Source organism: Dermochelys coriacea, chromosome 8 (genome assembly GCF_009764565.3).
Source record: "Dermochelys coriacea isolate rDerCor1 chromosome 8, rDerCor1.pri.v4, whole genome shotgun sequence".
Lineage (NCBI taxonomy): Eukaryota > Metazoa > Chordata > Testudines > Dermochelyidae > Dermochelys > Dermochelys coriacea.
In genome coordinates, this window is record NC_050075.1 from 102,592,238 (window position 1) to 102,610,191 (window position 17,954).

Below are 17,954 nucleotides of genomic sequence, written 5' to 3' on the forward strand. Positions count from 1 at the left end.
ACCTGATCAGATTAAATTAAAACTAGAGATTCCCCCCCCCCCCCATTTATGCCTGCAGTGAAGAAATATTGGGTAGGGAGGGGGGAATCTTGCTTAAATGTTCCCTGTCAATTTGCTTTATTTACCCTATTGTCCTAGACAGCCCCCCTCCTCTCTCAATATCTCCAGCAATTTATTTTGGCTCATTAAATTTAATTAAGAACTGAGTAGGTGTTCCATATTTAATCAAAAAATGCAGGGGCATAATAACCTCCAAGAGGACTAAAATAAAGAATTGCTATTCAAATGTGGGCAGTCATGGTGCATTTTTTATTACTCTTTTCTACAGTGTCTTTTTAAGAGCATCTAAGCACACACACAGCAAAAGCTATAAGGCATGCATTCCAAAGTTATTCCTATGCATATCCCTGCAATAAGTTCCCGCTTTCCTTCGATAAAATTGCCAAATAATAATGAATCATTTCATAAATAATGGGTTTAGAAGCTTATCAGGGCAGGCGGGCCATTGCTGGGGCTTTATCTCTGTTGGCCACATTGCTCTAGTGTTCCGTTCTCCATACTAAATAGGAAACTGGACGTGATGTGGAATTAGATCCTGCTCCAGTGAAGCCACCCAGCACTACCGTAAGAGAGAGAGAGGAAGAAAAAAAAATATAGCAGCAATGAATAGGCCACAAAATGGCTCCACTCACTTTTACCAATGAAAAGCAAATGGTGAGTATAGAGATCTATGTATATATAAAGGGGAAAGCGTTGTATTTTGCGCAGTTTCCAGGGCTTCCTTTTGGAGAGAGCGCAAGCATTTTCTCGTTTGTTGCGCAATATGTGAAAACGCGCAACAAAAATTAAAAACAATTCTCAGTTGTTCAATGGGTGGAGGCGGGGGGAGGGGACGGTTCTTTTTCTTTTTGGGAAATTTCGTTGAGCAAATTGATCCCAAAGCAGCCGGATATTTGATGCTGCAGAGAGAAGGCAGGATTAACAACCCTTTCTTCGGGGCAGATGCAGAAGCGAAGTATAGATATGGGTGTATAGGTTTGGGTAGGATTGGTTTTGTTCCTTTTAATCGGGATCTGGTTTTTGCTATGGAGCCAGTTCATCGGAAAGGCCCTGTTTGAATCTAGCTGGCCAGAAGCAACTCCAAAATAATGTTTTATTTCATTCTATTTTTGTTGTTGTTGTTGTTCCTAGAGGGGAAATGAACTAATACTTGGATTAATGGGTACAAATTTCCCGTCAGATCCACAGTTTTAAACAAAGAAACTACGACAGGGGTTACGACCAGCACAATTACATAGGAAGAGTGGAAATTAAGACATTAAAATTATAGGATTCACACACACACACATACATCCCCCATGCTATTCTAGTAACAAATTCGATCCGAAAGAAGCAAATTCAATCCGATTCTCTGCTGCTGTTTTAAAAGTGTGAAATATTATGAAGGCAAAGAGGGAAATCGGTTGAGAAGGGTTACTTGTTTATCTTTCTACGGAAAACGAAACGATTATTATTTTCTGCGATTGCATTTGAACAGGCTCGGGAAATGAGGGGATTGCAGAGAAATGCTCTGTAAAATGATCAGAAAAGAGAGCGCTTTGGCTAATGGCTTGTTGATAATTTTCTATGTGTTTAGCTGTTACTTTGCCTTGTATATTTGTGAAGGGGAAAGGAAGGATGTGTTTAAAATTGCTGATTCTTTCTTGTTTTATTGTATTATGGCTTAACTCGTTGAAAGCGATCCCAAAATGAAATATTTCCACTCCGCAATTTTAGAACGAGATATGTGGAATGGACAGACGTATTAGACAGAGATATCGACACAGGTAGTTTATATATCCTTTAGGGTTACGTCCCCTAAGCAGTCACAAATACCGGGATTTTAAAAAAATCATACTGATTCAAAATTAATTTTATGCTAAAGAACGGAAATATTTCTATTGTGTGGGTCGGACTGGAAACAACAGATGTTGAGGATTGGATTCCATCTTAAACTTTCATTGAGAAATTCTGACAAAGACTGTACTATATAAAAGCTTCAACCTGTGTATTCATCTCCGACTGGCTTTTAGGGTTAATTTTTAGGCCTTGCACTTTTAATAGCATGTCTGCAAATCTGCAGGCATTAGTTTGAGAAATGCCAGCTGAAAACAGGTTTCAGAGTAGCAGCGTGTTAGTCTGTATTGGCAAAAAGAAAGGAGGACTTGTGGCACCGTAGAGACTAACACATTTATTTGAGCATAAGCTTTCGTGAGCTATAGCTCACTTCATCGGATGCATACAGTGGAAAACACCCTGTTTTCAGCTCTAGTCCGGTAATACAAATAAATCGTTTGTTTTATTTCAACCTATATGTGTGATGGGATATATGTAGAGAGAAATCTTTGTTATATATTTATATTAGTAAGGGGTTTGCATCCATATTAAATCCCTTTATTAATAGAAATATATGAATATGAAGAGCAAGATATTTACATATATATTATATATAATACATTTGTTATATATACATAATTAAAACAAATAAAGTATTTATAAACGTTTTTAAACAAGTTTATAATTATATATATATATTATATGTGTGTGTATACATATATAATTATAAACTTGTTTAAAAACGTTTATAAATACTTTATTTGTTTTAATTATGTATATATAACAAATGTGTAATATATGTAATATATAAATGTAAATATATATATAATTTAATTAAAGAGAATAAATATAGTGTACATAGATAGGGTGTGATTCTGTCTATATACCCTATTAATAATATAAACACCCCTATATACACTGAAACTAAACAATATAGATTTTTAATGTGATATCCAAATTCCAAGCCCAATTTACGCATGAGGGGGGTTATATTTGGGTCCAGTCACCCCATCCGTTAGTTTTGATTGGCTAGGGTGGGTGTATGGCGGGCATCCCTAGCCAAACACCTCTCTATCAGCGTTTGCTATCTTGATGTCGATCTCTCCGGCTCCAATGTGCAGTTGATCTAAAGGAACTGGGGCAAGGCATCTCCCCCCGCCCACAGGAATTATTATCCCGATATGGGTTTCCTTTCTCCTTGTCAAGTCCTAAGTATCCTAGAGGTGGGAGGCGAGAAGGCAGCCCTGAGCCGGAGAGATCTTTTGCAGGAACAGGACACTCGAGGAGACAGATGTGAATGATCGCTCACGATGCAATATCCCGACAGACCATTAGAATCCTTTCCGGAGAGGTGGCTGGGAAAGGGCCAATGCCCTGGGATTTTTTCAGGTCTTCCCTACAAACGATCTGGTTAACTGAGCCCCAGAGGAGCCAAGGAAATTAAGGTTAGAAAGGCTGAGTCTGGGATCAGATCAGACTTCTACTTTCGGCAAAGCACCGAGCCTCCTTTATTTACACCAGCCATGAAATGAACAAACCAAACTTCGGGAGGAAACAAAATGGAAATAATAATTCCTCAGCGTTAAATGCGTTTCCTGTAACGATACATCCATGTGTTTGATGGCAGATGAGACACTAATCCGCTCCTTGCCCAGCGGACGGCTCCTGTATCCTGCCTGCCTTGGCTAATGGATAGAGAAGGCGTCTATAGATTGTTTTTTAAACAAGTGACTTCAAATGTACCTAACACATGTTGGATACGACCAGGTAGTACAGCTGCAGGATGTGGATCTTTCGGCCCAAAGCCACGGGCCATTCTGCTTAAAACAAAAATCTACAGTATAATATGTCCCCAAAATAGGAAACATCAAATTTAACCGATGCTGCTCTCCTTACTCAAGAATGGGCCCCGGACTAGACATTTGTTTTGCAATAATATAACTATTTCCCATTGCTAGTCACACTTGATCAAACGCCACATCTTGGTTACAGACAAAGCTAGTCGTTTGAAATGAATAGGAAATCTATCTATCTATCTATCTATCTATCTATCTATCTATCTATCTATCTATCTATCTATCTATCTATCTATCGTATTATATTCTACTACGTTAATACGGAAATACTACATTCTTATATTTCTCCGCAAAACATTGCAATCATTGTATATAGATTAAATATTGCATTCTCCTCATGCAACATTATATATATATATATATATACTGTGTGTGTGTGTATAAAAATATACACACCCGGTATATATTTCTCAGCAAAGTCATTGTGATCACTATGTTGCATGAGTAGAATTTAATACTTCGACTACATCTCCCTGTACAACATAATTACCACCATGACTTGGCCGAGAAATATATACGTAATGTGTGTGTATATCAGAATGCAATGGTTCAGTATTAAAGCAATAAAATGTAATACTATGTTTATAGCAAAGTACTATAGTATAATGATATATATTTGTATATAAAATTATTGTAATGCAATATAATCGCCACACTGGTCCTGCATTTTATAGTGTAATCATTTTTATATATTTCATCTTCTTAGTTAATAATTCTTTGATTAGTTAATTTATTATAGGATTGCCTATTAGCGTTGTCTCCCAAGATCTGAAGTGCAGTTGATCTGGGGTAAGTGACCGCTCCTTTGCCATTGGGAGTAACCTGATTTATAGTGTAAATCATAAAATGATTACACTATAAAATGCAGGGCCAGTGTGGCGATTATATTGCATTACAATAATTTTATATACAAATATATAGCATATTATATATATAATATAGTATACACACATATATGTAAATACTACTATCCCGTGGGTGTATGTGTCCAGATAGAAATATAATACCCCTTTGAACAGTTCTCGAATTAGAATGTTAAAACATAGACTCGTTATTTCATGCTCTTTATAGTTGGTAGCCATGATAAATTCATCTTCAAATCAATAATTTCCACGAAGGTTGGTTGAGTTCAAAAGTGTAACCTGCGGTAGCAACAAAACGGTGTTTCCGTTGGAAATCCCGCCAATAAACACCTATCTAGCCCTGTCCTTCTGTCAACATTAACCGTAATAAAAAGAAAAATCCGAAGCTCTTGGTTTACCCTTCGATAAAAATGTTCTATCCTTTAAACACCATCACGCCCATGTCTTCAGACCCTGGAGGTCTTTCTCTTTCTCTATCTGGGCTGCAAAAAAATTAATAGAAAAGAAACTGTTTCCAGCAGTGGCTAAGTCACCTGCCGGTGGAACAGCAAATGCTGGATCAAGGAAAAGATTAACTGTGAGGCTTAAATAGGCAACACAGAGATATTAAGCTAAGGCTAATGGTGAAACAAATAGTGATCCCGGGGCTTCGGGGGATTGCACCAAGCCCATCTCTTGGCCACACCTGGCTCCGGTGAACCCTCATCTTTTTAAATACTTGGTGAAATCCTGGCCCCACGGAGATCCAGGGGACTTTTGCCATTGACTGTAATGGGGCCAGGATTTCATCTCTCGTCCTGCACTGGCGGAGTAGCCACCAAGGCAGGATTGTGCCCCGGCGCTTCAGTACAAATAGCTAAGCTCGCCCCTCTTCTGGTACAAAGCATCGTTTGGCTAATTCTTCTGCTAATAAATCATTGCAGTGGGATTCTGGCTCCCAGGCCGGGGCAATGGGCTCCTTCGCTGCCGAGGTGTGTTTGCCTGGACGCTGCTGTCAAACTAGCAACATCTGTCACCGTCATCTCTTTTCTGTTCCTTTTTTTCTTCCCCCCCCTTTTCCTTCCCCCTCTCTTTTTTCCCTCGTCCCCCTTTTCTTTCTTTCTTTCTTTCTTTCTTTCTTTCTTTCTTTCTTTCTTTCTTTCTTTCTTTCTTTCCCCACTTTTCTTCTTCTTTCTTTCCATCCTTCCCCCAATCTTTCTTTCTTTCCATCCCCCAATCTTTTTCTTTCTTTCTTTCTTTCTTTCTTTCTTTCTTTCTTTCTTTCTTTCTTTCTTTCTTTCTTTCTCCTTCCACACCCCCCCCCCCGCTGGACAGTCAGTCTGTCTCGCAGGGGTGCCCTCGGCTCCCCCCACGCCGCTCACCTCCTCTCCTCTCTCCCCCAGGACGATGGAGAGGCTGCCGGCGGAGCTGCCCCGCAGTGACCCGCGGGATGCCCGGCCCCCCCAGCCGCACGATCCGGGAGCGGAAGGCACGAGCGAGCCGGAGAGCAGCCGCGGGGGGATGGAGGTCCCAGGAGAGCCCCAGCTGCTGCTCAATGGGGTTTCCAAGGAGACCGGCCGGCCCTCCCCCGGGCCCCCCGCCGCCGCCGTGCCGGTGATCGAGCTGGTGCGCAGGGACATAAAAGGCCGCGAGGCGCCCGGCGAGGCGATGCAGAGAGCTCCGGGCGCCGAGCCGTGCAGAGCCCCGGCCGAGACCGCCTGCGACGCCCGCATGGTGCAGCTGAGCCCCACGGCGCTTCCCCTGGCGGCGGCCGGCCGAGCCATGCTCTACAACATGGGCCAGCCGCTGGGCACCATCAACAGGTCCGTGCCCTGCCCGCCGCCTGCTGCCCGGTCTCCCCGCCCGCCGGCCCCTCGCTCCGGCTGTCTGGCTGTCTCCGGGAGGCTGCCCGTCTTTTCCTGTCTGTCCGTCTGTCTGTCTGTCTCCCCACTCCGCGTCCTACAGCAGCACCCACGCCCTGTCCTATCCTGAGATGAAGCCTTTAGTACCGTTTCTGCAGAAAACTGCAGGATTGTTTCTCCTCTTGTGTCTCTCCGACCTCTCTCTGTCTTCCTGTCCTGCACGTGTCTGTCTGTCTATCTATCTATCTATCTATCTATCTATCTATCTATCTATCTATCTATCTATCCGAAGTTCAGAAGGACAGGAGGTTGTCTGGCAAAGGAACCTTTCTCTGTCGAGGGATGTAATTCTTGTGCCTGGATAATTGTGGGAGAGTTTGGATGTATGTAATTTTGCAAAGCAAAACATCTATTGTAGCCCTTGGAACATTATATATATATAATTACCCTTGTATATATATATATATATATTACATTTTAATATGATTTTAATGTTTGTGATATTATATATATATATTATATCACATGCATTAAAATCTATTAAAATATAATATTTTAAATGTAAAGGCATAAATGTAGCCAATGCAATATTTATCTAGTGGGCAATTTTTTTGTTTCCTTGAAGAAATCTCTCAGCTCTATGCACTGGGTGAGATGTGTGTGACCCTACAAATAATCATGACAGTGGGAAGAATTTGCTTCAGAATATGCATTGTATGTAGTGTGTATAAATAAATATGCATACACCCTACAATGCACTTATATCATACAATTCAATTCCATTTTCTCTCATTCAATACAAATTAATAGTAGTTCAGCATATGTGTGTTATATATCATCTAGAGAAACCTGTTCTAGAGATCAGGTAGCCTCCTGTCTAAAAAGACTTGCCAGAAAGTACACATACATGTATTAGAATTATATCACATTGATTGGAAGATTTTTTACAAATTTTTATCCTGGTCACTTAAGACAGATGTCTGCTATGTTCTATATGCAAATGTATGTATAATTTGTGTATACATGCTTGTGTGTGTGTATTTTATTTATATACTCTCACCCATGCATACTTATATCCTCAACTGGTATCAGCTGACATAGCTCGATAGATTTCAAAGTCCCTTTGATGTCAGTGGAGCTACGCTGATTTACACCAGCTGAGGATCTGGCCTATAATATCTAATAGTTCTTCTTCAAGTGGCTGCTGCACAGCTGCCCATAGTGCTCCCCACGAGTGGGAATGTGCAGCGTTCATCCCGAAGAACCCCAGCGACAAGTGAGTTCCCTTCAGGAAGTGTGTCTGTGTGTTTTCCTCCTCGTTTTTTTCTGACCTTCCCTTTGTAACTTGTTTGCAGTGGGTTTTTTGGAGAGCCAGACACCTTCTCAATCTACAACAACAACAGAATGAAAAGAAGATCGTCTCCTTATGAAGTGGAGATCAGTGATGGTGAGAATCTTTTCTTCTTCCCCTGATGGTGTATATCAAGTGCAAAGGGATGTAGCTGGTGCTTAATGTCCCCCCACCCCGCCACTCCTTGGTGACATGGGAAGGTTGCTTAGACCAACATGTGTTGGGATAAAATACAAAGCAATAAAAGGATGAGGTTACATCACTCCTACTGGCTGATAGCTTGCTCCTGTCCTGGTCTTGACTCCTGGATTGTGGAGCCAATATCTCCTGCTCCATGTGGTAACCAGTCTGATGATGAGCGACTTAATAATATTACCCCAGTTCAGCAATGCACTCTAGCAGGTGTTTAATTCCATCCCTATTCTGCAAACCACTTAGCACTTGTTTAAGGCTATGTCTACAGAGCCCATGCTGGCATAGCCCCCTAGTGTAGATACAGTGTACAAGACAGAAGGAGTTTTTCTGCCAGTGTAGGAACACCACCTCCCTGAACAACGTTAGCTATGCTGACAGAAGTGGTCCTCTGTCAGGATAGCTGCATCGACACTGGGGGTTTTATCAACATGGCTACATTGGCTAGGGAATGTGTTTTTTTTCACCCCCTGGTTGACATAGCTATGCCAGGATAAGCGTTAAGTGTAGACCAGGCCTAAGTCCCATTGTAGTGAGAGAGACTTATATACATGCTTGAGTGCTTTGCTGAACTGGGGCCTCTCTTCTGTTGTGCCGTAATTGCAAAGACACTTCAGCACGTCACCAGATAGAGGCTTACCTTCTGCCAGAAGCCCTTAAGCAGAGTTGCCCTTTGAAATTGACCAGTTCTGCTTCCAGACTGATGGCCCAGAGTTTATAACGTATTTTTAAAAATCTTTCAAAGTACGGAAGGAATTAAAAAGCCTAGGATATTATCTCACTACTTACCCCTGTGCAGTCCTATGGGTTTCAGTGGGAATGCTTGTGTGAGTAAACACTCCATAGGAGTATATGTTTCCAGTTAAAGGTCCTTAGTTTTTAAATCAAAGCCTAAAGCTCTTCACAGTGACAGACGGCTATATAAATGAGATGAAATGATAAAAAGAAAATACATATTAAATGATAAAACATTGAAATCCACAAAAGCCAGAAAATTCAGTTACCTTCATTTGTCTTTCTTTTTAGCTAACCTATCTATCTAATCGATTCAAATAAAACCCCAGTCCTCCACACTTCAAAAGAAAATTGTGATGCTAACATAATGCTTGCAAAACATCAATCCAATTTCACTGCATTTATGTGATACCCTTTTCCTCCATCCTCTGTCTGTTTGTCCATTTCTATTGTAAGCTGATTGGAGCAGGGACTATCTCTCACCATGTATCTGCACAGCACCTAGCACAATGGGGTCCTTATCTTGGTTGGGGCCTTTAGGTTCTACCATAATATAAATAATAAGGCTGAAAAATAAAAACACAAGTGTGTATCAATGTCATAGAGTCTGAGCAAGAGTTTTAACCTTACTGCTGAGTTTACTTGTTTTTAGCTTAGATGTTAAGTTTTACTTATATATAATATACACAATAACTGTTTAGATGAACAGTACATATATAAATGTATTTGAAAGAAAATTGAATATGTATTTACTAGATAATGTATTAGGTATATTCATTGCGCCTGATCCTGAGTATCCCAAATTAGTTGATTAAGTATTTGCAGGATCAGGCCTTTGAACTAGTACAGTTTTGTGGGTGTGTATCTCAGGGAGCAGACTAGGACCCTGAGCCTGCAAACACTTATGCATGTGAATAACCTTAAAGTTACATGGGTGAGTGTTTGCAGGCCCAGAGGGCCTGATCCAAAGCCCACTGAAGTCAGTGGAAAGATTCCAAGGGGTTTTGGATCAAATTTATATTTAGCAAGTCTGGTAAATGGGGCAAAAATGGACCCTTAGATATGAACAGGCAACTTCCACTGATGTCAGTGGTTCCTGTGTGAACATATTTGGATCATTATAAGGGATTTTACTAATCTGGACTGCAGCTGATACAAGAAAATGTAATGTCTTCAGAACGGTTATGGTTTGTCTGTCAAGGAGTATTTCATATCTGACAAGATTTGCAACATGGGGCATTTAGGGAAAAAAACCAGAGACATTAAACTAGGAGAGAAATAGAATGGCAAAACAGGCCTGGACTAGTTCTCCTAAATAGGGGCAGTGTAGGTATGCAAATTTCAGTTTTTGGATCAATGGCACCTCTTAAGCTTTGCAAGTCAGTTCGATTTATGATCAAATCAGAACGAGCAGGTGGAGAATTGGCATTCACAGGGGCAGGGGACTGGACAGCGCACAAGTAAGATACAGAAATGACGAGTATGGTGGCCATTTTTAGGCCTTTCAGTTGCTTCCTCTGCCAACCACAATAGTGGCTTAATCTAGCATGTTTAAAACCTGCACTTAGAAGAAACTGATAGCAGAAGGGCCAGTTACTGACCCAGAAATATGTCTGAAGATTCTAAGAAAACAATATGTATTGCAACCAGAGTCTCAGCAGCTCCTGATGTCATCTGGGCAGATTCTTCACTATCTCCCCCGCCTGCAGCGCCCGCTCCTCTCAGCTTATTGGATCATGAATAACAAACCACCTGGCTTGATGGCTTTCTCCCATCCGCAGGGCTCAGCTCTGAACTGCACAAGCTGAGCTGCTTCAGAGAGGAACAGTTGTAAAGCCCCAAAAGTGACTCCAACCAAAACCCCTTTTCATGAAAAAGTTTTGTCGAAGTGTTACAAAATTTTTGACCGCTCTCCAAGCCAGCTGCAAAATAAATACATACATAACATTCACAAAAAGTTTTGAAAACTGTTTGCAAAAAAATTCTGTTGGGATTTTGAAAAATTTCTACCAGTTCTCCTTTTGATTTGTATTATATTGAACAAATTATGTAGAAAACCCTATTCAATCTTCTGGATTAATTACCGGACAAATTTCATTTAGAAGAATACCTCTATTTTTCACGACCTAGCCACAAAGTGTCCTGTGTTATCCATCATTTCAAATCTTTAAATCAAGAGAGGATGACTGTTTTTCTAAAAGATACTTTTCTTCAGTTCAACCATAGTTACTGGGTTTGATGCAGGAATCAGGAGATGAAATTCTACGCCTGCATTGTGTCTGATGTCAATGCAGGAATCGGGGTGAAATTCTATGGTTTGCATTATGCTTGATGTCATCTTAGATGATCACAGCATTTTAAAAAATTTATGAATGGATTCCTTAGGGGCACCAGCCCCCCAGTGAACTCAGTGGGTATTCTGTGCATGCAAGATTGCACCCTTGGTATTTTAAATATTTTTTAGACTAGTGATCTCTAATATTTTCCCACTCAAATTCAAAAGCAGCAAAAGAGATTTTGTAAAATTAAACAAAACCCTCTCTGCATGAGAATCTGATTTCCATGTTTCTTGATATTTTTTTTAAGCTTAGAGGAGTATGTTTGAGTCTTGGAATTGGGCTTTATAACAGGAACACAGAGGTTATGTCTACACTGCATTGTAAACCTAGGTCTGTGGGACCTGCTCTTGTGCACTTGATGTTTCCAAGCCCATGCTTGAGTGTCCACACTGCATTGTAATCCTGGATTTGCAATTGCTGGACCTGGGTCTCACAGCTGTGCTAGGGCACACATTCTGCAAGGTCTGCAGCTTGAGCTGCGTCCATACTGCAAAATGACAAGGCTTGGACCTGAGACCCAGCAGGACTTGGGCTCTGACCCACCCCCCTAGCAAGGTCCTAGGACCCAGCCTCTGAGTGCTTGCTGACCGGAGTCAGACTCACTTGCATGTGGATGGAAAAGGGGCGTGGGCTCAAACCTGAGTCATAGCCTGGGCTTAATGTGCAGTGTAAACATACCCGGAGAGATCTTTAATGATAGGCTAGCAGTGCAAATAGCTCTACTATTGTCATTACTCATGTTGTGGTATTGCCTGGATGCCCCACTTAGAACTGGGGACCCTGTGTTCAGGGTGCTGTACAAATCCAGTGTAAGAAACAGTCCCTGGCTTTAAGATCTTACAACTGCGTTTGAATACTCAGTTATGGTGCTCTTTGAGAGTGGAAGAATGGCCTTATGGCTTAGGCACTTGACTGGGATTGTGAAGATGGGGGTTCTAGTCCTGGCTGTACCAGCAACTCCCTTTGTGACCTTGGGCAGGTCACTTTCATCTCTCTGAGCCTCTTGTTCCCATCTATAAAATGGGGATGAGAGTGCTTCTGACCTCACAGGGCAATCATGAGAGTAAATTCATTCATCCATGCTTAGATGCTGCAGGGATGGGGCTCCAGTAGCTCCCCAGATAGCTAGATCCCCAAAGGAAACTGAAAGTTGCAGAATTAAATTTTTACTTAATCATGGTGATTCTTGCTCTCATGCACAGGGTTGAACTGATCACCAGATTTGGGGTCGGGAAGGACATTTTCCCCCCACGGCGCATTGGCAGACACCTTTTTCGCCTTCCTCTGGAGCATTGAGCAGGGATCATCTGTTGGGATCAGGTGGGCGTATCCCACATGATCAATTTCCTGCATATGCAGGGGAGGGGGGAATCTGGGGTGGGCAGTGGTGGACCTCAGTCCTTCCCATTTTCTGTGGTTATTCTTGTTGTTATTTTGGGTGGATTTATTTTTAACGATGGAGAGGGGAAAGGAGCATTGGAACAGTGCATTGGAACTGTGCAGCTCCTGGTAATGTGAGTGAGATGTGTCTGTTGCTTATATGTGGCTGATTTGGTTTGGAAGGGCCAGTAGCTTGAATCTGTCGCAGCAATGACTGTGGTTGCTTAGAAGTGTTTCCAATTGCAAAGCCCATGGAACGGATTTTTCTCGCAACACATCATGTGTCAGTGTTTTCTTTTCCCCAGCCAGCATTTCATTTCCTAGCGTTTGGAATTTCTGTCTTCTCTGATCTTGAGGGTGGATTTATCAGGAGGCAGCCGCATTGTACTAGTATGTTGCAACAATATTATAAGCGAGCTTCAGAGCACGTGGTCTGTTATCCATTTGCTATAGCTGAACTCCCCACCCAAGGAGTCCAAGTGTATGTTAACAACCAAAACACTCCCAGTGAAGTGGGCGCATGGCTAGAGCCAAAGCATCCCACTGGTAGGCACAAGCATTGGGTGATGATGGAACACTGGGCAGTCTAAACAACTGACCACAGGCAGGTGCATACTGGTCAGTGACTTATTCCCACCATGATGCAGTAATCAGACAAGGGGTTTCAGAATGTAAGAGTATAGTGTGTGGTCATGTGCTGTACAAGACCATGTGATCTGTCATTCAGTGTCACCCCCATAGATATTATACCTACATTTGTCCTTGGTGGTGTGCTTTTCCAGGCATGCACAATGTCTCTCATCTTTATAGTGGCTTTTGCCATGGCAACCCTTCCGGAGGCTTATGAGGTCTCCTGCTAGGCCCCTTCAATAACAATTTATGCAAAGCAAAATATGTAGTAATAATAATATACTCTGTGAGTCCTATTTGGATAGATATTGCACGGTCCAATAGTTGGAATGAGTGCCTGCTTGTACATGCTTCCACTGGTCCAGGGAAATGGGATTCTGAAATTGCACTCTGACCTTATGCGTGGCGGGACTTGCTCATAAATCCTTCCTCTCCATGCGTACAACCCCACACCAGTAGGCGTTATGATCACACATGGAAAGGAGAAGACACAGTCAATGTTGGTATCTATCTGGTCTTCCGGGACGTTACCTGTTTTACGTCAACGCATTCATTCTAAAACTGGCCATGGGGTAAAACTCTAGCAATTTTAAATGGACTTCACTGCTTGCCTGGCTAAATTAACATCAGTATTTTGTTGTCGTTTCCCCTCCTACAAAAATAAATCAAAATAGAATCAGGTTGAGGGTATCTACAGGACAGGAAAAGCATGGTCAACCACAGCATCATTGTAAGGCTCTCCAGCTGCTCTGCCAACGTTCCATAATGCTGACCTGAAGAGACAGCTTCTAAAACTGATAGGGCAGTTCTGGGATGATTTGATTCCTGGTCTCCATTCCAGCAAATTCAACAAATTTGAATTCCAACAAAGGCACTCATTTTTGTTTGGTTGGTTTTGGTGTTGGGTTTCTTTTTTCAGGGAGGGGGGGCTGGTTTTGTAATGTCCCTACCTGTTCCCAAGGAATTGGGCTGAGTACCAGCAACTCATTTCACATAGGCCATCCAATGGATACATAACAGTTTTAAGCTTCCTACCAGTTTTGGGTTTGTATCAAATAAATGATTTAGACGAGTATCTGCATCCTGACCATAGAACCACTAAAACCTCTGCTCTCTCACGTTGTCTCTTGTCATATCTGTTTTGGCCAAAGTTAAGAGAAGTTAATAGAGTATAAAATATAAGGCAGTTGCATGAGCTAACCTTGTACTAGTCCTTTAGCACTGGGATATGATGAAAACATACAGCCTGCTAATCACATATATGGCCTAAGCTTTCAAATTTAGCTGACTTAAAGTTAGACGCCTAAATAGAAATGACCTGATTTTCAGCTCTTTTTGGCTTGAACGGAAGTTGTGGCAATTCTAAAAACCAGACCACTTCTGTTGAGATACCTATCTAGGGAAGTAGGAGCCTAAAGTCAGTCAGTCACATTGGAAAATTTTGACCATTAAGTGAAATGATAAATAATCTGTTTAATGTTACCCCTAATCATGCACTATTGTAATTTCAGGTCCCCATACAAAAGTGGTCCGCCGCATTTTTACCAATAGCCGGGAAAGGTGGAGACAACAGAATGTCAATGGTGCATTCGCAGAGCTTCGTAAACTCATTCCAACCCACCCACCTGACAAAAAGCTGAGCAAGAATGAAATTTTACGTCTGGCTATGAAATACATCAACTTCCTGGCCAAACTGCTTAATGACCAGGAAGAAGAAGGAAACCAAAGGGGCAAAGTGAACAAAGACACTGGGATAGTCCAAGAGGATCTCCTGCAGGACATGTTGTCTCCAAACTCTAGTTGTGGAAGCTCTTTAGATGGAGCAGGGAGCCCAGACAGCTTCACAGAAGAACATGAAACATTAGATACAAAGCATACGAGGAGTCTCCGTCACTCCATTCTTCCTGTAGAAGGCAATGACCAGCGATGATGACCTTACAGATCCCTCCTAAAACATAGAGGGGAAAGTAAACCCTCAGTCTCTGGGTCTTGGAATTACACCCTATTTTCCCAACTCTACATCTCCAAAAAGAAAACAGGAACTTGAGCTCGTCAAGTTCTCACTCCAATATTTCTAAAGGTCACAATCCCTGAACTAAAATGACAGTAAGTTGATGGAGAACAAGACCAAATCAAGTGGACATTCAACGTTTAGGTACTTGATCGGACAGAGACGAAAGTCATCTTATTGTACATATTGTTCATGGAAGTAATGCTGGGTGGGGGGAGGGAACATTGCTGACACCTCTTCAATATCAAGTGATATGATGATGATCTCTTGAAGCAGAATAATCATGGATCAGAAACAGGCAGCAACTCTCTCTTTCACTGCCAATGGAAGCTACATGTCCCTTCCTTTTGCATGTGGCACCTGGAAACTACCAAAATCTCTAACAGTTCTGCAGCATCTCTCCAAACCATTCTGATGATGTATATGCAACTTGTTGGTGTGGAAGCTAGGGCAATGCCTTCTTGTTGTCTCAGAGCTTTTGACTGTACCTTTTTAAAGAGCTGAAAAATGCCTCCCGCTAAAGAACTATTACAAGGAACGAGACTTTTTTTTTTTCAAAAAAGCCCAAATCCGTAGCCTAACTTTGGATTATTTGAGGTGTTGTATTTATGATGTGGAATTACTTCTGTTTAATAACCGTCATGCAGTATCCACTGAATGAAAAGGTACATAGATGTTTTCTTCTCTCTTCCCTCCCAACTACTGTGCAATGGCTGAAATCCTGGCCCTGTTGAAGTCTATGGGAATCTCATCATTGGCTTCAGTGGGGACATGACGTCACCCAAGGATTACACATTTCAGTATGGCTGAGTGGGAATTTTCCTTGCAATTGTCATCCTGGTATTTTAGTTAAAAACAAAGGCAGTGGTGGAATAACAAATTGTGTGTGTGTGTGTGTGTGTGTGTGTAGAAGAGATATAAAAGAGATATAATTATGTGCTTTGGATTGTTGGGTTTTACCCATTTGGAAAGGATGGCTATTTAACTCCTCCCCCACCCCCCGATTTGATCCTGCCTCTTTGTCTACTTAAGACTTCCTCCGGAGCCTTGTCTACACAAGGATGTGGATGTCTCTAGAGTTCTCAAAAGCAAAGCAGTTAACCTGGGCTCTGAGACTCACAACCGCGGTTTTGTTCTAGATTTACACTGAGATTCAGTGCTATTTGCGACACATACAGCAATTCCCAGGCATGCAGACGTATTGTAGGTTGGTGGCCACATACAACCAGGTCACTTTGAAACAGAAATTATCCTTCATCTGGAGATGTCCACTCTAGGACACTTTAAAAAAAGCAGAGTACTTAAAAAATGTGGGCCAGATTCTCAGCTAGTGTAAATCAGGGTCATTCCATTGACTCCCATACTATGCCTGTTTACACAGACTGAGGAGCTAGACCCTGCATGTCCCATGAACAGCAGAACTTGCAAAGGACTCTCTCTTTTTCCCACTTGCTAATGATTGACAGAGCAATCACACCAGAACAAACTATCTCAGAGATTCAGAAAAATCCACATGGTGCTAGAAAGCCCCATTCTTTGTAAGGGAAAATAACTAGAATGAGTACACTTTATACAACCCTGTCTCTTATTTATTATAGGTGTTGAGGTACAAGGCAATGCAGAGACGTCCGTGTGTGAGCATTTAGAGCCATTAGTTTGCCTGTTGGAAAGCCAGGTTGACCCTATTTTTATTGTAGGGTACCGTCACTTCTTTTTTTTTTTAATGCCTGTTTATGAGAATGGGTCAATACTATCTTGGAAGTAATATGAGCGAGGCTGGGTTCTCTTGGTATTTGTGCGGGTATATTAAGAGGGTGTACCACCTTGCTATGAGTTCCCCATTGATATTTTAGGTAAATGGTCTCAGAATTCACCCCTATGCAGAGGGCCAGTACATTGCACCTATAAAGTCCTCAAATAGGGCTCAGGTGAGACTTACATTATGTGGGGCATTACAGGGTCAGTTTCACCATCTGGTATTATCTAAAGGCCAGATCTTGCTCCAAAGGGAGTTGTCACTGACTTCAGTGGGAGTAGGAGCTAGACCTCAAAACTCAGACACTGGTAGGGGACGCGTTCTGTGATGGGGGGAATACATAGGGGAGTAAGAAATTGGAACTTGAGCCTGAGAGATGCTGAGGACTCTCAACTCCTGCAGGGGGCGCCCATCACTTTGCAAGATCAGGGAATCAGTAGTTTCTGGGGGAGGAGGGAGAGAAATTTTGCTACGAAGATAAAGTGTTATGACATTTTTAAAGGGATTGAAATAATGATATTTTACCCCTTTTTGGACAGATATTCCAAGACAAGTCATTTAAAATATTAGAAATCACCCCCCCTTTTTTTTTCTAAAAGGAAGACAAAATGGTACAATTTATAACCCTTTTACAAAACACATATATTTGTAGCCTCTTAGCAGAATACAACTTAGGTATAGCTGAGGTATGTATAGTTGTACTTTAATTGTGATTTGAATGGTACATCTCCTATTTCTCCGGTTCTTCTTCTGCCTGCTCTATGTCTTGGTGTATATAACATCATCCCATTTATGTTTGGAATCAGCACTTTCGGTCAATGTTGTACTCTGTGATGAATTCTTTTCTTTTCTTTTTTTAAAATTCCTTTGGTTTCTGCATTTTTCTGCAGAAGTTAAGTAACCAGACCTGGTACCCTTATTATCTTTGTAAAGCCGATTAGGCAACCCACTGTGGATGTGCTATTTAGAAAACACATTTGTTGTAATGTGTGTGTATATATAAATATATATATATATATAATGAATATATCGAGAATATTTCTAAATAAAGTTTTACAAATCAGCCTCTGCTCCTTTTTCTTAATGCTTGTCATTCAGTATTTTTCCCCCCTCCATTTTTATGAG

General features: G+C 41.5%; 1 protein-coding gene across 4 annotated transcripts; it reads left to right on the forward strand.

Moving 5' to 3' along the window:
• Positions 1–555: 555 nt before the first annotated feature.
• On the forward strand, positions 556–17,892 carry TAL1 (TAL bHLH transcription factor 1, erythroid differentiation factor). 4 transcript variants are annotated; one of them, XR_006273909.1, is made up of 5 exons: positions 4,702–5,565; positions 5,977–6,396; positions 7,791–7,882; positions 10,364–10,617; positions 10,671–11,265. XR_006273909.1 is itself a non-coding variant. In XM_038414276.2 (4 exons), exons 1-4 carry the CDS (start codon positions 701–703, stop codon positions 14,990–14,992), a joined length of 945 nt encoding a protein of 314 aa, XP_038270204.1. In that variant the 5' UTR covers positions 556–700; the 3' UTR covers positions 14,993–17,892. The 4 variants fall into 4 exon arrangements, 3 of the variants coding, with proteins under 3 accessions (XP_038270204.1, XP_043347191.1, XP_043347192.1); XM_038414276.2 differs by lacking the exons at positions 4,702–5,565; positions 10,364–10,617; positions 10,671–11,265 and adding exons at positions 556–714; positions 14,574–17,892; XM_043491256.1 differs by lacking the exons at positions 4,702–5,565; positions 10,364–10,617; positions 10,671–11,265 and adding exons at positions 3,001–3,320; positions 14,574–17,892.
• Positions 17,893–17,954: the final 62 nt, after the last annotated feature.

Coding starts and splice junctions, on each gene's coding strand:
- TAL1 (XM_038414276.2), top strand. Junction 6,397..7,790: donor CCGCTGGGCACCATCAACAG/GTCCGTGCCCTG, acceptor ACTTGTTTGCAG/TGGGTTTTTTGGAGAGCCAG. Junction 7,883..14,573: donor TGAAGTGGAGATCAGTGATG/GTGAGAATCTTT, acceptor TTGTAATTTCAG/GTCCCCATACAAAAGTGGTC.